The sequence below is a fragment of the Tenrec ecaudatus genome, chromosome 1 (assembly GCF_050624435.1).
Source record: "Tenrec ecaudatus isolate mTenEca1 chromosome 1, mTenEca1.hap1, whole genome shotgun sequence".
Taxonomy (NCBI): domain Eukaryota; kingdom Metazoa; phylum Chordata; class Mammalia; order Afrosoricida; family Tenrecidae; genus Tenrec; species Tenrec ecaudatus.
The window spans coordinates 136,715,896-136,737,052 of NC_134530.1; the positions used below are offsets into that span (position 1 = coordinate 136,715,896).

Below are 21,157 nucleotides of genomic sequence, written 5' to 3' on the forward strand. Positions count from 1 at the left end.
ATATACAATTACTTATTTTTCAGAGCTTTTCCAATATTTAAAGATAATTTGTAGGCTTAAAAATAATCCTACCAGCATTAATGTCATTCTGAAATATAGTTCATTTTCTTTAGCTTGAAGATCTCAGCATTCATTTTAGAAAACTATCTTACTATGTATTTTTCTGATTATTTTTTATAATCTTTAATGTTTAAAAACATAAAACAGATTATTATTTCATGTGTTTATTTTCTGAACAGCAATTTCAGTAAAACCCTTTAAATTTTGGTCCACTTTTTGCTATTATTTTGCTTCTTTTCCCTTTTCTAAATAAATCTGAGAGGCTGAGTTTAGCAGATATTTTTTCGATAGTCAGAATGTCAAAGGGATAAATTTGCTCTATGAGTATCAGAAATCTCATAACATACATCGTTCTTTTTTTCTTTCTTACCTTCTCCCCCTTGGATCCAGGATCTCCTTTGAGACCAGGTAAACCAGGAGGTCCCTATATTATGAGAAAAAATAAACATATCATAAGTATAGTATAAAGCAATATAGGTATGATTTAAAGAATCATGTTATCATTCACTGATGTTGGTCTGACTTTAGAAATAAGATAGAGTTAAAATAGTTAATAATATTACTATTACATTGTTTCAGGATTCAAATTAAATGTATATGCTTAAATTGTGTGGTTTCATCTGTAATCATAACACCGATTAATAGGATTAAATAAATATTACAGTAGAGATGGGCATGCTTTTTATGACTGTTCAATTAAAAAGAGTGTTTTAGTTACACTAATTTTAGAAGAAAAGAATTTCCCAACTATACTTCAAGTTAATTTCTGTTCTGAGCTCCATTTAAAGGGTGACAGCCTTTTTATTAAAGAATCTTAAAATAAACCTTTATTAACATTTGATAGACAACTAATCTTTGGAAATTATACATTCATTTTACACAAATATTTTCTAAACTATACCCTTGCATATACATAAAAATTATATATCAAAGAAATATTGCTTAATATTCTATAGAATAATAAAACTCCATATATTTCTATTTAAAACTAGGATTTTGCATTCTGTTAGCCTACATCAGCTTTCAAAATGTGCACGAAATTCTTATTTATTGCACACTGGAAAAGGGACATCTTTTGTGATTATTTGTGGAAAGAGATATATCCTAAGAATATATGCTAACCACAGTTACATCTTACCTTTATAAATACCTTATAGATTACAAAATTGTTTTAGTAAAACTTTACATTTTCTTAAAGCACAAGAATTCAAATGAATGAGAAGTTGTGTCACTGAATTTGCCATTGAAATCTGGAATTCAAGTCAGATTTCTGGTTCCAAACCCAAAATTATGTTACCATTTGATTATTACACTTTTAGAAAAAAATCAAATGATACTTAGAAATCACAAAGATTACTTTAAAAAAGCCACAAGGCAAACAAATGAGTGTGTGTGCATCTGCAATGAGTGTGTGGAGAGAAAGAGAGAGAGAGAGAGAGAGAGAGAGAGAGAGAGAGAGAGAGAGAGAGAGAGAGAGAGAACGGAAAGGCCAAGAGAGCATCCATCCTTTTGCTGTGGAAAGAGGCGATTTGGGGGAAAAAACACCCAAATTCTTGAAAGCTTTAGATGAAGTTTCCTCCTTTAAAGCCAGAAATGACATCAACAACCCATACATACATTTGATTGTCCTTATGTATCTATGCTAGAATTTGTTGTTTTTTTCTTTATCTTAATGATTTTGAACATTTAAAAACCAAGGATTATCATAGGGGTCGGGAAGACATACTGATCGTGTCTCTAGTTAATAGCACAAAGAGCATCAGATTAATTACTCCTGCTAAAAACTTCCAGCAACTTCCATCTACTGATTGGCTTTGGAAATGATCAAATGAACACTCTTACCTTTCCTTCTAACAGAAGTTCATAACTTTTATTAACTTTGTGAGATCACAATGCTTGCCAACAAAAACTTCAAGGACTACACCCAAAGTCTTATGACTTAGGCCAAGGTTCTTCCATTAAATCAAATGCATTTACAAATTAAACTATCATTTAATTCCTTAGCAATTTTACAAAAATATGCATCCTAAATCTTTTCTGATTCATTAAATACTTGTAGAGTTCACTCATGTGCTGATTGGAGTTTTACACTGATCATTTTGGCTGTTAAGGAAACTTGTGATATCTGGAAATGTGAACTTTTTCTTACTGAAATTACCTAAGTGGTATTTTTACCCACAGTTCATGAACTGGGTTTCTGCTCTAAATTATTTTTACATTTAATAATAAGAAAATTTACTTTTTCCATGACTAAGGTATACTTTGTTTACCTCTTATTTTACAATTCAATGCCAAGACATTTATCCTTTGACTTTAATTTGTATTGTCACTAAATTAATTTAGCACCCAACTTGGTTCTGTCCCATTACATACATTATCAAATATTTAGAGGAAGTTATTCAGAAATTATTCAGATGAATAATTTTAAAATAAATGTTTTCATCTATAAATGGTATCCTTCACCTCAAAATCATCACAAAAGACACCACAAGTAAGATTTCTGCTCTGAAATGACCAAAAAGGAATCCACAAATGCAACAAATACTGTGGCAGGAAGTGTAATTGACACCCACAGATGATGGGCAAGTCGTATTTGGCTCTGGAAATCCGGGTCATGACAATTCTAGGAAATGTAGATCACAACTGCCCACAACAAGGCACTGAACAACAAAAGCAAAATAATCATTTGGTTTCTTTATGAGTTTGAATTCTTTTGATCAGATTAAATGACTTAATTTACAATTTCAACTCTAATTTTGAACATAGCACTTAGAAAGCAAATTATTTTAGTTTTTATTTTCTATAAGGCTGTTGTTATTATGCCATTGGTTCAGATTCACAGTGATCTGTCGTGACAGGGCAGATACGCCTTTTAAGATGGTCTTGGCTGTAATCGTTATGGAGGACAGTGCTGGCTCCTTTGTCCACAGGGCTACTTACTGGGTGGTTTCAAAATTCCAAACTTCTGGTTAGATTCCCAGACACAGTATGTGTGAATTGCAAATATTAAGACACTGTATCTGATGCAAGCAGTGCAGTGTAATATGAAGCATGTAACTTCAGAATAGTACAGACCTGGGATTGGGTCACACTCTTTTTCAAAATACTGCAACTAAGCTAACCAGCGAAGTTCCATTTTCTTAAATGCAAACTAACTGACTACCATAGAGTTGATGCTGACTTAGAGGGACCCTAGACAGTAGACGTGTCTGTGTGGGTTTCCAAGACTGTTAATCTTCATGGGGGAAGATAGTTTTGCCTGTCTCGAATGGAAAGGATAAAGGATTTGAAGTTGTGACCTTATGGTTAGCAGCCCAATGCAAAAGCAACTGTACCAGGACTCCTTTCTGAAACCTAAGAGTATGATATTTATTTCTCAAACGTCAGATTGAATAGATGGGTCTTTTCCATTCCTTAGTTCTTGAGTCTACTTCTCACTGAAATCATGAATACCACATAACAATACGAGTAGTGTTGTACACCAATCTTGTGTGGCAAGAGTATTTGAGCAATATCACATATATTTATTTCATGAGTAAATTTGTTACCTACAAAATTGACAGCCTGAGAGCATTGATATAAAATATCAGTGGAAATTTTCCATTCATCACTCGATTAGAAATATATTAAAAATTTTCCACTGGAAGTAAGTGCTTCAAAAAGTTATGGAATAAAGAAGTTTAGGATAATGGAATTTTCCCATGAATTTTTCAAACCTGCTTCATAAGGACAGTTTTAAATGTGAGTATGTCTAATGACAGTCTTTTATTAAGAAGAAAACGATCAGTTCTTAATTTAGCCAAACCAAATTAGTTTTTGTTTTATACAAATAAAATTATATCCCTTTGCCTTACCTCAGTCAGGATATGGACATGAGAAATGAATCACTCAGTTAGTTTAAAATAAAAGTCTTGTGAAAAATTATTATTGCTTGTTTTCAATGCCAGATTTTCATCTTGTAAACTAACATAATATGCTAGTGTTTTGTGAAGTGTAGTTTCAGATCAGGAGGATCGGCCTCTCTTCAAATAAATATTTATGCTGCGGAATCAGCTTCTCAGGCCACAACTAGAGTAACTGGCTCAGAAATCCTAATGTTGATCTCTAGCAATCTGTTCACAGGTCTGATGTAAACTAACATTTGACAGTCCATGCACTGGTTCAAAGTCCAAACTCCGGTAAGCCAATAGGCACTTCTAAACAGTAGAACAATGTTGCTTATATTATATGAAAATGTTACATATTTTGGGCTATTGTTTTTACTTTTATAATTTAAAGTATTTCTAACATTTCTTTTTCTCATCAGAAATGAATATTCGATTAGGATAAAAGAATATTGCTCAAAAGCATATGTGTAATAAAATGTGAAGTTGTTCTGAAATGATATGCATGAAACAAATATTTTCTCAAGGCCACTGGCACAGTAAGTACCAAAGACTCCATGTTCAAGTGATATGATTTTTAAAAGAAGAAAGAAAAGAAATTGCAAGAAATAACTAGCAAAAAGGTAATTGCATTTAAAATAATATACCAGTAGCACAGACCATTTAAGAATGATGGTTAAAATTAGAATTTAATGTCTGTTTACAATAAATATACACAGGTGTTTAAAAAAGTTGTGGAAAATGAAATAAAAGATAATGGATTAAGAATATGAGGCTAAGATTGGTCTTTTTTTTTTCTCAACTTCTGATTTTGTATTCCACCTCTCTCTGACATGTGATACGCTTGGCAGAATTTTTACTGCAAATGAAAGAATTGATAGGATGTTGCTGGCAGGTCATCAATATTCCAATCTCTGTTTCCCGCACAGGCTCACATCTACCACACATTGGTTGGGTTATCTGGAATATATTATCTATTTTATCTGAGTCTATCCATAGACGTGTTCTAATAAGAACACTGTCATAGCATTGTGAGAATGAAAGGATACAGATAAAAACACTGCATAAATAGTGACACATAATACCAAGAGTAATTATTATTACAGTTAGGTTTAGATATGCTTCAGTCAATATCTCTCAGCTTTTTAGAGCCAATTTTAATAGTACAAGCTAAAATGGAAAAAAAGAGAAAAGACTAGGAATTTTAATTCTCTGGCTAAATGAGAAATATAAACTACTAGATTTTATTTATATCTGTAACACATTCTATAATTGTATGTCAGTAGTACAAAGAAGGAGTTGGAAGAAATGAGCATAAATTCCCCTAAGCTAATAAAAGCTTATGAAATTTTAAACTATATTTAAGAAAGAATTTGCCAAACTACTCTTTTTATCACTTTCATCAGCTGGAAAAATGAATTGGTAAAATTATGATATTGACAACAGTTTTAAATAAACTTCTGACCCTGAAATAGATCAATAGCATCAGCTCTGCATATAAAATTGTTAATTCAAGGACAGTGTACGTATTTTCTCTCTCTTCTTTAGGATTTTGTAAATTGAACCACTCTAGGGGAATACATAATTCATAAGTAATAAAGTGAAAAGGAAAACAGGAATTATACATCTAAGCCATCTAGAATACACAAGCAAACATTTCCCTGCAGTATTATATTTTAGAGAAGATTTGCTTTGATATGCATCTCAAAACTCAATGTATTAAGGTTTAAAGCAATTGTAGGACTATGCTTTATTAGAAAGAAAAATTGTAAAATAATATTTAATTTGGTGAAAAATCAATGCTTTACTGTTTAAATCTTGGTTGTTTAATCATTATGCAATGTTAACCATCTAAACCTTGTAAAAAAACAGACTTTAATATTCTATTGAACTCAATTCAGTCTTCCATAGTTTGAAATGAGATGTTATCAGATATTTTATGTGTTGGTTTTGAAATGAAGGAATAATAATGATAGGAATGATAATGCTAAAGGAAACTTGTCTAGAGATAAACACTGAATATTTTTGATTATATTGTAACAAACGATATAAAATAAAACATATAAGCAAAATAGAAGCTTTAACACAAACACCAATTAAATATAACATCAGACAATATTTATTTTTTAAATGATTAAATCATGTTCTTTTATCTTTGCATCAGTGGGTAGAGTTTAGCTACTTTTAATTAGTTACTCTTCTTACTCCTAAAAAAAATCTTATTCCTACTTGAAATTTGTTCAAAACAGAGAAAACATTTGAATTGAATACTTTACGTAGTTATATTATTGTAACTAGTTTTACTTTGTGTCTCATGTGAACTGTTTATCAATATTCAGTTCCATAAATTAAATATGTAAATGGATGATTACATATATGCATAGATTTGAAAAAGTTGGTGGAAAACTGAAATTAAAAGATAATTGAATATTTCTTTCTGAAGAGAATATGTGAAGGCCCATTGTATAAGTACAGTATTCTAATCATGAAAACCATAAAATTTTTTAAAGTAAGAAATAAATACTATATTACATGTAAACTTTTGTAATGTTGATAGCAATTACAAGAATAGGCATTCCTTCTCCAGAAGGTCTTATCAAATCATTAGATAGGTGGGTAATGGGTGCTTTGTGAGACAGAATTCAATTGTCCTATTTGAATTACTAGTTGCTAGTATGGAATAATGAGGAGAGTTGTGTTTAATGAATAGCTAAATTATCTTTAAGATTCGAGGGAAAGGGATGTCCTGTGACTATGGATGCCCTGCAAAGTGTTAGTAGAAAATTCTCTTTAGCTTCTAGACACCTGCAGGTGGATGCAAAGTTCTAGTGATAAGCAAGCTGAGGCCTGGGTATACTTGGATGTAGATGTTAAAATATCCTTAGAATGAAGGAAAGTACATCATGGAACAGACATCTCTTCACATGGTACATTTCAGAGACTAATTAAAGCTCTTATTAGTTTTAACACTTTCATTAATCAGCCTTGCCTCCCACTCTTTATCTTCAATTCACTCTCAATTTACTTCTTAAACAATTTTCATATAAGTTTGTAATCCAAAGAAGACGGAATTGAAGAGACCTCCTATTAACATAGCTAGCTCCTCCCCCTTGACTCTGTTGCAGTGTGTACCTTGTTAGCTGTACGTGTTCCCTTTCATTAGCTTTAAGTTGCAAAGATGTTTACTGACAGTACACATGGATAAAAGAGGTTAGTTTTAGGTACTTTGCCACCAAAACAAACTAATTTATTTTTCAAAAAGTTTGGTAAGTATTTAATTAATTTATTTAATAAACCTGTATAGGGTACCTAACAAAATCAAGCAATGATCTGGACACAAATAATTTCTTAACCAAGTACCCAATGAGAGAGAATATAACACTATCTGCATTTAACACCAGTTACCCTCATGAGGTCCTATGGGATAGATGCTATTAATGTGCCTATTTTATAGATGAGTCACTTTACATTGCTCAACTCCCCGAAAGTAATCCAGCAAGTAAGTGGCAGGGCTTATGACTGAATCCAGGGACTTTAGTGTCAGATTTTATAGCCATGATATGCTACTTTTCATTCTGGTAAACACTTCATAGTAAAATAAATGTTTCTCAGTTGACTTCAAAAACAGACATTACTTAATAACTTTAACAAATCATCACCAGGTAACTAAAACTGGGGTTTGGTTTAAACACAAGTCAGTGGTACTGTGCTATGAATGGCAGTGAAAACTGAACTTTGTATGAAAATGACAGCAGTGATGGTGATGACGGCAACCTCAGTGAAGACAGCATCTATGATGACCTCACACCAGCTGAAGCTCTGCATTGGGATACGGATGATGATGAGGAATCCAGTTTTGAAGGATTTTAACTCTTTACATTTTAGCATGGTTGCTGATTGAGCTCAGGGAATAGTACTCTTAAGGTATCATTGTTGATACCTTATTGCTTTTGTTGAACCTATTTTCCATTTACTGGGCTGGTTTACTAATGTTGAATGACTTGTCCTTTTATTTATGTTTTGTATTTAAAATAAATATTTAAATACATTACCCCACTGCTGTCTCAATTCTTAGTAATTTTATTTTAATTTGTTTTGATTATTGAAACTCACTATCAATAGCTTCTGCATTTTCCACCCTAGGCTTATACTCGAGTCAATCCGTTTTTCTGGTTTCCCAGGTAATAATTAGGTACCTCGGCTTATACTTGGGTCAGCTTATATTCAAGTATATACAGTAATTGATTTAAAGTGCAGTATTTTTGTAGTAGGTGTAGTCTTGTACAGTATAATAAACTCCATGCATATGAGTAGTATTTGTGGTAAAACATAATGCATGTAGTGTGAAGAGAGAGGTTACACTAATTACCATGACTTTGGTCTTATAATAATTATAATTTTGCCCATCAATGGAATTTAGTGTTTTCTTTTCTGGCCGACCTGACAGGTGAGCACAGTTCCTTTGGTCAAGGCATCACCTTACACTTGTGCCAATGTGACTCCTATAAAGGAAGTGTCAGGAAGCTAAGTGTAATTGCATTCCCTCTAGAGAACTGTCCACATTAGGGAAAGAACAGGCGGCTCCATCAGTAGCATTTTATTCAGAATGGAAATATTCCTTTCTATCCAACGGACATAATGGACAACAGGACTTCTATCAAGGAGAATATTTTCCAAGTATCTATTAGTTAGGATTACAGTTTTATTGGAATTGAGTAATATATCTGCCTGAATATATTTAAAGCATAATCCAATTTATAAGCTAAAACTTTATGAACAATTTTAGTTCAATAATATCTTTTGTTAAATAACAGAAAAAATAATACTCACCATAGGTCCAGGTGGCCCATCTTGACCTGCAGCTCCGGGGAGTCCTTGTTCTCCCTGCAGAAAATAATGATTGATTTTTCAAAAAGATAAAAGGAAAAAAAAGCAAATATTTCTTTAAATTTTTTAAAAGAAAAACTGGAGGTACATAAAAGAAAAAAAGCAGATGTCTCCTATGAATTTCAGTAGCTGGAAAACATCCACAAATATTATGTTTCTGTGGCTTTTCCCAATGTATGCTTATGACCATTTATAGTCTTTAGTCTTAGAACATGTTTTCTAGTTTTTCATCGACAAGCTGGAGTTTTAGCATGTGAGCATTACATAAATGGCATACTTCAATATGTGGAAGATTATTTGATTTTATGATACCTTTAATGACTTTCCAGTTAAAAGTATCAAAACAAAAAGAAAATTCATATAAAATTTATGATAAATTTCTAACATAAATATATTTAATCAGAATTTTCCGAAATAAATGTCATTTTACCCAGACTCTCAGTGCACAAATACTCACCACAGGGCCAGGAATACCGCGAAGGCCTTCTGGACCTGGTTTGCCGGCTGGGCCCTGGGGACCAACTGGACCAGTTTTTCCAGAAGGGCCTTCAGCTCCTGCTTCTCCCTATTTGATAAAAAGACACATAAGTAATGAGAAAACACACCTTATTATTTTCTCAAAGATATTAAAATATGTCTCGTCCAATTTACATCCAAGTTCTTAAAACATAATCTCTTAAAGTATACTTGACCTTAGCACCTTTTTCACCTTGTCTTCCCTCTGACCCTGTGGCTCCAGGAGGACCCTATAAATAGAAAAACGGCATTTACAATATGCATAGCCAGAACATATAAAGGCGGTGTAAAGAATTATATCATGCATGCTGCCAATCAATTTGACTGGATTCTGCTGACATGTGGTATTTAAAGCTACCCTGGCCATCAGAAGAGATCAGAACCCTGGAAAAGGATAGCATGGTTGGGAAAGCAAAAGGTCAGTGAAAAATAGCAATAGCTTCAACCAGATGAAGATTTCAACAAACTGAGATTTCACAGTTTCTACAGCAATGGGTTCAAATTATAATAACAGGAATGCAGTGTTTCATTCCATTAAACATAGGTTTTCAGTGATTTGGAACCATGTGGCGGCACCTTACAACAACAGTTATCTAATTAAAAAGGAGATGAAGAAATGAAAATCACTTTTAGGTACAAATTTTCAGTTGGAATATTAAATGAAACAAGGATTGAGTAGATTGCAAATAACCACATCACCTCAATGTAAACACGTACTAAAGCAATGATGTAGAAGATTCAGATACAAGTTTTAAAAAATGCTGATAACTTGTAAGACTCAGCAATAACATGTTAAATTTTCATGTGACACGTACATGTTATCAGATACAAATTGAACATCTCAGATTTTATCTCCTCTAAATTTATAAAGTACTTCTTATCTTAGAACACACATATACTCATGTTCCTTACAGATTCATTTACGCATTAAAATGACACAACGAATGTGTAGTCTTTTCACTTTCTGGAATTATGCAATTCACATAAGAGGCTTTAAAGACATTCCTACTTTTTAAACGATGTATTTGAAATATAATATTCAAGACATAGTATGAGAGTAAAAGCACAAGAGTATTCCCAAAGCGTCATCGAAAAGCACAAAAGAATATTCTAGTGTTTGGGCAACATTTATAGAAATGCACATTTGGTATGGAGAAATCTTAACCATGTATGCATTTGAAAGCTACTAATAATTTGTCCCTATTGCATACACTTACTTATCCCATTTTACCTTCTTGCTATTCAACATTTCCCATTTATAACCATAGTGAAAATCTACTCTCTATCTTGATCAATAAAATGGCAGTACCAGAAGCTGAGAGGCGGGGTGAGGATACTGCTGACTATGATAGTAGCTTATAATGAGGCAAATTTGCAATAAGGCGTTCATTGTGTGATCTTCAGCACAGGGTATCATCTGTTCCACTTTAGCACTTTCATTCATGATGAGTTATCATTACGAATTTGCTTGCTGAAGAATAGTTAGTTAAATAAAATAAGAAAATACAAGGTTTAGATTTAAAACCTGGATTTTCCTTTAACTAGCTGTTGATCTTGAGTACATTATATGCTAGTAAAGTCCTCATTTCCCTTCTATGTAAAATCAGAAGAAGTAGCTACCTCCATTCTGCCATTAGATTTTAATGAGCTGAAAATATATTACAATGGTATCTGGGTACATAAAACAATCCATTCATATTAGCAATCGGTACCATTATAATTCAAATCATTAGCTGTTATTTTTCTACAACTCAAACTTATTCACAATGAGAAGAATGAGGCACAACTCAAAATGAGAAGGAATGGCTACAAATAATCACTGATAATTGGCACATAGAATGTGAGAAATATGAATCTAGAAAACTTGGAAGTTGTCAAAATGAAATGGAATGCTTGCCCGTACACTTTCGAGCCATTCCTCAGATGAAAAAGGACTCAGACTGGCTATTCTGAATGCTCTAAGCCTCAAAAGAAGGAGAGTTAATATTTCTATTATTCAAATTTATACCAACCAATAATTACAAAGGTGAACAAATTGAAGCTTTCCCCTAACTTCTGTAATCTAAAATGGACCCAACAAGCAATGAAGATGCATGGATAATTATTCATTATTGTGTGGCAGAGGTCAAGCATTCGATGCAAACTTGAAGGTTGACAATGAGAGCCCACCACTTGCTTTGGCCGTCTACTGAGGTAGATTTGTTCTCTTGGAAAAACGATGGCATCTTCTTGGATGAAAGCTGAGTGTACCAGAAATATGTCGACCTATGTTTTATTGGTTATTCAAGGACACCAAAATATGTGGATAATTAAAAATATGATGACATTGTCAAGAATGAGAATTATAGAACAGTTCATTTTCTCATGGAGAATCTGTATATAGATGGAGAGGCCGTCATTCCAATAGAACAAGCGGTTATTTTGTGGTTTGAACAAAATCAGGAAGGATATACATCAGGGTTGTAATATTTTACTTTCTTTATTCAAGCTGCATGCTTAGCAAACAATCTAAGAACATGAACTTTATGAAAAAGAACATGGCATCTTAACTGAAAAAAGGCTCAGGAGCCTGCACTGTGCAGATTACATAATCTCATTTACTGAAAGTGAAGAGGAATCGAAGGATTTAGTGGAGTTTATAAAAGACTACCGCCCTCTGTTCGAACTATATCTCAGAATAAAAAACAAAATTCCTCCCAATAGGACCAAGAAGCAACATTGTGACAAACAGAAAACACACTTCTCAAGGGTTTCATTTTACTTGTATCCACAACCAACAGTCATGGTATCAGCCGTCAAGAGATAAGATGATGTACTGCGTTGGACAAATTTGCTGCAAAAGATCTGTTACAAGTGTTCAAATGCAAACATGTCAACTTGAGGGTCAAGGTGCACCTGACTCAAGCCTTGTAATTTTCAGTAAGCTCATATGCCTATAAAAGCTGTATAATGTATAAGCAACACAGAAAAGTAATGCTTCTGAATTACAGTGTTGGAGAAAAAATATCACCTATACCAAGAGTATCCAGGAGAACAAAGACATTTGTCGTGCAAGAATCTCAGCCAGCACACTCCTTAACAGGGAGGATGGTGGGAGTTCCTCTGATGTGCGAGCTTCCTGCCTGAGATCAGTGCCTTTAGAAGGGCAGCGTGCTTGACCAAGTAAAGAGTCCAAAAAGAGGAAGAAATCCCATGAGACGGCTGCTACAACGTGCTTAAGCACAACACTGATTGTGAAGTGGTGCGGACCTGGGCAGTATTTCTGACGCTGAAAACTGGGTCGCTCTGGGTCAGAACCAACTCAAAGACATGAAGAGCTTTGTTCTGTGGATGTTGTTAGGTGACACTGAGTCACTTTCTATCCCGAGCTACCACAAATTCAACAGAACACAATACAGCCCAATCCTGTGCCACCTCACAATCGCTCTGTCAAAAAACATCGCTGCAGCCACTGTGCCAATCCATCTCCTTCAGGGACTTCCTCTTTTTTGCCCCCACAATACCAAGCACGATGATGAGCCTATTTCACCTGTAGTTTCCACAATTTCAAGAGCCTAAGAGTTATGTTAAAGTAAAATAAGCTTTCAGAACACATCTGAAAACACTATGTTAACAAATTACTTTTTCCATGTATACTCTTGATAATGTAATACATTAAAATTAAAATTCTGTGTTTAAAACCACTTGGGATCTGTATCTATAATTCCTACCTATAAATCTAGCGTTCATATTTTCTTTTATGTTTAAATAAAACACTTGGCAATGCTCAGGCTGGTAATAAATGATGGTGTGAAGAATGATTTATATGACATCTGACATTCAAGTTCTTCACAGACATCCTAATAATTTTTCAGGCAAGAAATAGACCATATCCTGTATGATATCTAATTGCTGATTGTTTCAATTATACTGAATCTTTATTATCTTCACATACAGAATTTCTTATAAACCTAACAAAGCAATACAAGCAGGCCTCTTCGTTCCACAGCCTCTAACCAGGCAACCCTAGGTTTCTGCAGCTACACTGTATATATTAATGACTGATTTATTCCAGAACGTTTTAAATTTAGAATTGTATCATAAAATATACATTTCATTTTTCACTTATTAGATTTTTTATGCATTAACAAACACAAAGATTCAATCGCATAATACAAATACTTAAACATAAGTAGAGAAATACATATGTTTTACATAATGATTTTGAAAATTCAAAGTCTACTTCTAAAATTCTTGTTTTCTGTCTGTTTATTTCTCTTCTTAATGCACTGTGCTCAGAGTCGCTAACTGAGATTGGATCTGGGCAGTGAGGAAAGATGATGACATGTTGCTGAAGGGAAACCATGATGCAGTAAGGCAGGATTTCTTTCTTTTATCGCTGGCGGTGAATTTTTCTGGTCTTTGATCTGTTCCCTTTGTTGTTGTTTTTGTTAACATGTAACATACTATCAAGTAGTCATAAAATTCAAGATGCTCTTTAAGTGTATTAAATCCAAGTCAATGAACCTGTCATTCATTATGTCCTCAATAGCATCACTGTAACATCATCTATAAGTAGGCATTCATTTTTCACTCTTCAAAATCTAAATGTGCAGGTTCTAAAAGCAGTCACTTGAAATGCTGATAATAATATATGCATTACAACTTCAAAGTATTCTTTTAAGTTTCATACAATTTATGTAAGGAGATGTATGTATTAACTCAAAAGCTTGAAATATTCTCCTTTTAGAATCCTGAGCGTACATTATTGTGGTATGTTATGCAAAATATTAACTTATATAATTTACATGATCTATTTTAACTAACAAATGAATATCATTTGAGACATGTAAATTGAGAAAATCATGTGCATAAAAGGTTTTTCTATCTCGGTTTTTCCTTTGTAGATGACGTTGAAGTAGAAGTGTTTAGTAGAAAAGACTGTTTAAACACATGAACTTCTAAAACACACAGATTTATAAGTATGTGGCTTTTTTCTTTACAGCAAGTTTATGGATAAAAGCATAAGAAAAAGAATTGCCTTTTTACCACAGTAGATTAGAAAATGTTTAATACCATTTACCAAAAATTATCCTAAGTTATAATTTGTGACAAAATTGTGAGTAAATATTTATTTGTCTCAAAGGGAGTCTTACCTCTCTGAATACAGGTTGGATGATGTCTCAATAGTGGAAATATTTACTAACTGGTTTTGTTCTGCTATAATGATTTATCCTATTATCTTAGCCACTATTTTGACAGATAGTACAGTGATTTCGTGAGATATATATACATATATATTTTTTCAATATACTAGAGCAAAAAAAGGCACCATTTTCTAATAATCATTTGAAAAATCTCAATGCCTCTGGATACATTACAATTTTAGTCATGTATTGCTCATACACTTGGAGAAATTGAGTGCAGGGACTTAATCTGCACAGATTCTCCCTTGATTTTCATAACTCAGTGAGTCTCCCAATCCCTCATTAAAACAAGAGAAAAGCACATAGACTTAAACATATCCCAATTAATCCTCCACCAGTAGTCACAGTTACAAAGAATTTTCTTTCCATGAGAATATAGTACATTACACAACATTTTCATTATGGTACGGTACTTTATCAATTCTTTAACTAATTTCACTATCACTTATTAAGAATACCTGCTTTTTGAATCTCTGAAAGCAACAGTTATTGTGCTTGCTCATATGTTGCTTTGTATCATTCTTAGAAATGTCCTATGCATGAAAAATAATTTTGAAGTCTGAAGGAGTTATCACAATTTGCAACCCACCGGCCAAAAGTCAATTCAGACTCATAGAGAGCTGGCAGTGTAGATTAAACCATCTCACAGGACTTCCAGAGCTGTTCGTTTTAGGAAGCTGACTGCCACAGCCTTTCGGTGGATTTGAACTGCTGATTCTCCGCTTAGTAGACCAGTGCAGAAAATTAGGTGAATGTTTGTGAGTTAAGTTAAAAAGAAAATCTTAAAATTGAAAAGGTAAATAAAGGCCAGTGAAATGGGATCTTTACTGGCTCAATATCAGTAAATTAGAATATGTTAAATTTAGTATGTAATTAAATATTTTGGTAAATATTTTCAAATATGTTAAATAAATAACCATTTAATTTCCCCATGAAAATTAGAAAGTATTTCCCCAAATTAGTGTTAAAAATAAATATTAAGTACAGTTTTTAAGTGAAGTAAAATTGACTAAATATCTTTTTTTCCCGCAAGCTTTATAATCTCTTTGAACCACAATTCTCAAAGGAGTGCTTATATTTATCAATGTAAAAGCAGATATTATTTTTCATAATCTAACATACATTATAATTTGTGGAAATTCAAATAGAAATTTTAATGGATTTACAATCTATTATATTACTGTGTATTTAAAACTATTTATGTAAGAGGGAATTTTCAAAGACCTTCAAAAAAGCCATTTTCTATTTATATATAAATTAACATGTAACACACTTATATCTCGATATTAAATATATATTATGTAGCATATATGTACATACATAAATACATGATATACAGAAACCATTTTATGTAGATTTACTATGCAATAATTTTATATATGTGTATGCATATGCCTGTGATTATATGAGAAAGTTCCGCTACATCTATCTCTATAATTACTTAACCTCTCTCTTGAAAACAGTCTGGATAGAATTGACTCTGAGGCTGTACGTTTTAATAGGAGTGGAAAATCTTCCTTTCCGCTAGTGTCGATGCTGGTGGGTTTGAATCTCTGACCTGAGATCGAGCAATTACGGCACCCAACAGTGCCAGCGTTGTTCTTTACTTGCTAATATCATTTCTATTTTGTTTTTACTTATTATGACCATTCTTTGGGTGATACGTGATGTACTGGACTTTTAAAAATTTCATTTAAATGTGTGATTCATACTACATATTCCAAATTCACTGCTGTTGAGTCAATGCGACTCACAGCGACCCTTTAGACTGGGTTTCTGAACTCTTTTTGGAAGTAGAAAGCCTCATTTTTCTCCCGTAAGGTAGCTGGTGGTTTCAAATAGCTGACCTTGAAATTACCAGCCCAATGTGTAACCATTATGCAAACCACACACCTTGTGCTCCGTACTAAACGTTTAGATTTTGTTTTAGTCCATGCTAGATTTTTTTCAATCAAAGTTCATGGAACTGGCTGTGATGATAACGTGAGTGTGAGCTTTTTTGGCACACTGACACAAGCTGCACAACCCCCTGATGCCTTTCAGAACATACCTTTTTCACAAGTATTACAAATGGAAGACAGCATGTACTACAGATGAGAGGTTTGTTTTCCTACTTCTGCAATAACCATTACAATGTTTCTCAGTATCACTGTCACTGACAACATTCTGATCAATACGTTGTTGGTAAGTTTTATTATTATTGGTAAGATTCCCTCAAAGGAATGAAGCCATATGCTTTTAAAACACAATTCTGTGATTTCTACTTCTTTCTGAGGTCATGCTGCTAGGTGCGAGTGCGTTGGTTCTGAGTCCCGATGACCCTGTCTGCGCGCACCAGTAGGAGATGCCGCTCGCTCCTGCAGCATCCTCATGGTGACTCTGCTGTCTGAGCCCGCTGTTGCGACTCTGTCCATCCGTCTCATCCAGGGATTCTTTCTTTCCGTTGCCCCTTCACATGTCCATCTCCAAGGCCTAGTCTCTCCTGATAACATGTCCTAAGTAGATGAGGTTAAGTTCTGCCTTAAAGTAGCAGATCTGCTTCATTGTTTATTTGTTTGCTTTTTGGTTTGTTTTAATGGGAGTTCAGGGTTATGAGATTGTAGCAAAATTCTTCTTTGTTCACGTTTCTTTTGCCCCCAGTGGAGAGACAAATGTGGAAAAATTTAATTAAAAATTATATACAGTACTTAAGTCTATGAGTTATAGATAGAGTGACGTGGAATAGGTGGTAAGGCAATTCTGCATTAAGGTCAAAAAGCACAGCAACCATATTAAAGCTATTAGATAGAGAGGTATTCTTGATGTTTTCACAAAGATTATATAAAATGCTACTACGGTATCAAAGGCCTATTGCTTGCTGGCTAAACTCAGAAGTTCACAGAGACAGAATTCTACCCAGTGTTTAATTCACTATATTGTTGTGATGGTTGCCGTCACATTAATTCCAATTTATGATGCTATCTGTGCACCGTACGGTGGCTCCATGGGGCTGTCAGAGAAGATTTCTGAGATGCCTCTACAGTGGGTTCAAACCACCAACCTACTGGCTAGGGAAAGCATTTAATAATTTGCAACATCTGTGATCTCCATAATTTCAGATAGTCTGTCTTCCTCCAGTATACAAACAGTGTCAGCTCACAAATGCAGGCCTTTCAAGATAAAAACATTATCTCTTCAGATAACTCATTTAAGGTACATTGTTATTTCTAATATTGTTCCTGTGTATTTATTACAAAGCACACACAGTTGACGTGAGTTTAGATTGTGTGACTGTGCTGTTTTATGTTTCCATAGCTCTCATAGGAAACTCTTTCACATATATGGTCCATGAATTATGTCAAGATAAATGAGTATCAATTTCACAAAACCTCATATACACTGTGTTTAGAAAATGAGCTTAATTTTATATTGCATACACATATATAGATGTAGCTACATCCCAGACTACCTGGTGCTGATATTAAGCTTATGGAATGCTCCATTTTATAGGTATCAAAAGACATACGATGATAAGTCTTCTCTTCTTTGAGTAAAATGATTTGCTTAGGTTAAGTTACAACTCTTGATTAAGTTAACCTGGTTTACTTGCCAATTAGAAGGGTACATGCATTAATGGCTAGTTTTAAATCAGAGTGAGTTAATTGTTGTTTTAGTTATAAAACTGTTGACACTAGTGTAATCTTTCACAGCATTATAAATATATTTTTCTCTGGTGAGAAAAATAGATTTTTGAGTAAAATAGTTAAAACCAATTAAGCATGCTGGCTTACCCAAACTTAATATAGGAAACATTTTAGCACATTGTCCTAAATAGCTTCCAGGTTAGATTTAATGATGCCACATTTTAAAGAGGAAAAACTGCATATTAGTGCTCAGCAAAGCTGATCTCAGGTCGATTTATTTATTGGTGTCCTCTCTAATGGCTATATCAAAATGCATGTGGCTAACACTGTCAACATTGCGTAATCATCACATTGATAATGTATGGATGTGGTTTTTAAATTTTGTTTGATTACTAGACTAGATTAAAATAATCCACCAATATTTAGCTATTATACAAGATAGAATAGACTCGACTAGAAGGTTGGTGAGAGTATTTTAAAGTAAAGCATTAAAACTCAAAATCGATTGAAGTGTCTTAATAAACCAAAAAACAACCTCATTGCCTTTGAGGGATGCCAACTCATAGTGACCCCCCGTAGGTTTCAGAGACTCTAACTGTTTACAGGAGTACAAAGCCTCACGTGTCTCATATCGAGTGGCTTGTGGTTTCAAACTGCTGACCTCTAAGTTAGCATTTCAACACATAATCATTGTGCCAGCAGGACTCCTCAAATACTTTATAGTGCAATTATTAAAAAGATAAGACAGAGAACAGCTCTGCTACGGATTTTCATATCTTAAGCTCACAATTTGTAAATGAATTACATACATAGGTACAAATAATGATAATATCATTAGAAATATTCATTCATAATGCACCAGCTAATTTCTTGTGCCAACCTTTCTCTCAGAGAAATAATTACTTTACTAATAATTTTGTCCTTATTGCCTTACCTCTCTTTATACATTTTATCACTTGCTGATTGGGAAAGGTTTTCTACTATATATGCAGTTATGCAATATATATTTTCCAGCTAAATACTCATTCCTCATTAACTCACATGATTGTGTTCAAGAAAGCCAGATCATTAAGCAGAAATGGAGAATAACCACATCAGATCAATGAATGGAACATACTACATCATCATAAAATCAAAAAACCAAACTCACTGACATCAAATCAATGCTGAGTCATAGAGGCCCCCCTTGTGGGTTTCAGGCACTATAACTGTTCACTGGAGTAGAAAGCACAGTCTTGTTTGGAACTGCTGATCAGGAGAATCACAGCCCAATGCATGACCACTACATCAACAGGGCTCCTACATGATTATACAACTACCAAATCCCATCACTCCAATACTGCCAACTACTGACACAGCACAGCCAGGTTGGCACAAATCCTTTAACTACCACAACCAGCATAAGTCTAACTCTGCTATCTGTTAGTGCCCAAGCCATGGTGCTAGTAACAAGGTGGTCAGGGTTTTCACTCTTGGTCAATGTAAAATAACGTAATAGGATACTTCTAAGTGAGGAGTAGGTGTATATACTTTCTACTTACATTCAATTTTGAGAGTCACCCATTTTAATGAATTAATCTATAATTATTCCTTTACATTGCTCTATATTATTTAGGAACATAACTCAATGAGTTTAGCTCTTCTACAGACATGGGGATTCAGGTTTTTACCCAAGGACAAATATTGCATGACTCTACTTTAATAAAAATACAAGAAAAGGCAAATGTATGTAAACCAAAAATCTATTAGTTACTAGGACTGGGAGGACCGGATCCCTGGTGGCTCAGTGGTTATATTCTGGACTGCTACCAGCTGCACTGCAGGAGAAACATGAGGCTTTCTGCTTCCCCAGAGAATTTCACAGGGTCAGTTCTCTCCTGACCTACAGGGCCACGATGGGTCAGCATCGACTCAGCGGCAGTGAGTTTTGGTTTTGTTTTGAGGGGTGGGACTGAGGTCTACAAAGAAGGTTGACGGGGGAATCTCACTGGTTAAGAGGAGAATGGCACAGAACAGTATTATGATGGCTATAAATATATTTTACATAGAAAAATTTGAATAGAAAAAAAGTTGCGTGATTTATATATTCATAATCACAACCACAACCAAATAGTAGCTGCTGAGGATGCTTGGACATGATAAAACTGTACCAAAGAAATGCATAACCAAAAGAGATGGACTTAGTTCTTTCATGTGGAGGTTTGGGGTGGGGGTCATCGTTTCATAGGACACTCAGTTAATTTTCTGAATAATACGGTTAGTATTTCTGTTCTATTTCCTAATCCACTGCCAATAGTCTGGGTCTTAAACACTCAAAAGTGGCCAGCTGAGGTATAATTAGTCTTGAGTCAACAGTCAACTGGATCAATTAGGAAGGAAAGTCAGGAATCGGATACGGATATGGAATTAAACGTGAATTGCTTTCAAAAACCACTACCTCATTTACCACAAGACTGAAATGACTTGATGGTGCGCAGCTATAGTTATTGAGTATTTTAATCAAAGAGTCTATGAGAGAATTCTGATCAGTGGGACATGGGGGAACGCAGAACATAATTTCAAATTTTCCTGAATTCTAAATTTTCTGTAGCCATACAGGTCAAATTAACTCTTGTAACTACTGCCCTCAGATAATATTTAAAACTTAAACAAACAAACAAATAAACAAAAAACTTAAACAAAAAAGATTTCCTGGTGTTATCTTAAACAGAACATTAATCGATAATTATTAGTAAAATATATCTTCTATGATCATTTTTAAGAGAACTATCTGTGTGGAAACACTTTGATAATAAAGGTGTACATGATCCTAGTCATGATTTTTTTGAATCCCTAAAGAGGCATGTAAAACTGGACAATTAATAAGAAAGATCAAAGAAGTATGATGCTTTTGAATGATAATATTGATGAAGCATACAGGATAAGTTCATAGGCTTCTGTTCCACCTCCTCAACTACTGCATAGTCTCCGGGGTCAAAAAGCTCACAAACTGCCATCCAAA

General features: G+C 33.9%; 1 protein-coding gene across 2 annotated transcripts in view; it reads right to left on the minus strand.

Moving 5' to 3' along the window:
• The window catches only part of COL11A1 (collagen type XI alpha 1 chain), a 251,063-nt gene that overhangs the window by 15,216 nt on the left and 214,690 nt on the right, over nucleotides 1-21,157 (minus strand). For both annotated transcript variants that reach the window (XM_075558829.1, XM_075558828.1), the window contains 4 exons: nucleotides 9,524-9,577; nucleotides 9,289-9,396; nucleotides 8,775-8,828; nucleotides 431-484 (listed from right to left, as the gene is read on the minus strand). In XM_075558829.1, coding sequence (XP_075414944.1) covers nucleotides 431-484; nucleotides 8,775-8,828; nucleotides 9,289-9,396; nucleotides 9,524-9,577 — 270 coding nt within the window. The remainder of the gene's footprint in view (nucleotides 1-430; nucleotides 485-8,774; nucleotides 8,829-9,288; nucleotides 9,397-9,523; nucleotides 9,578-21,157) is intronic.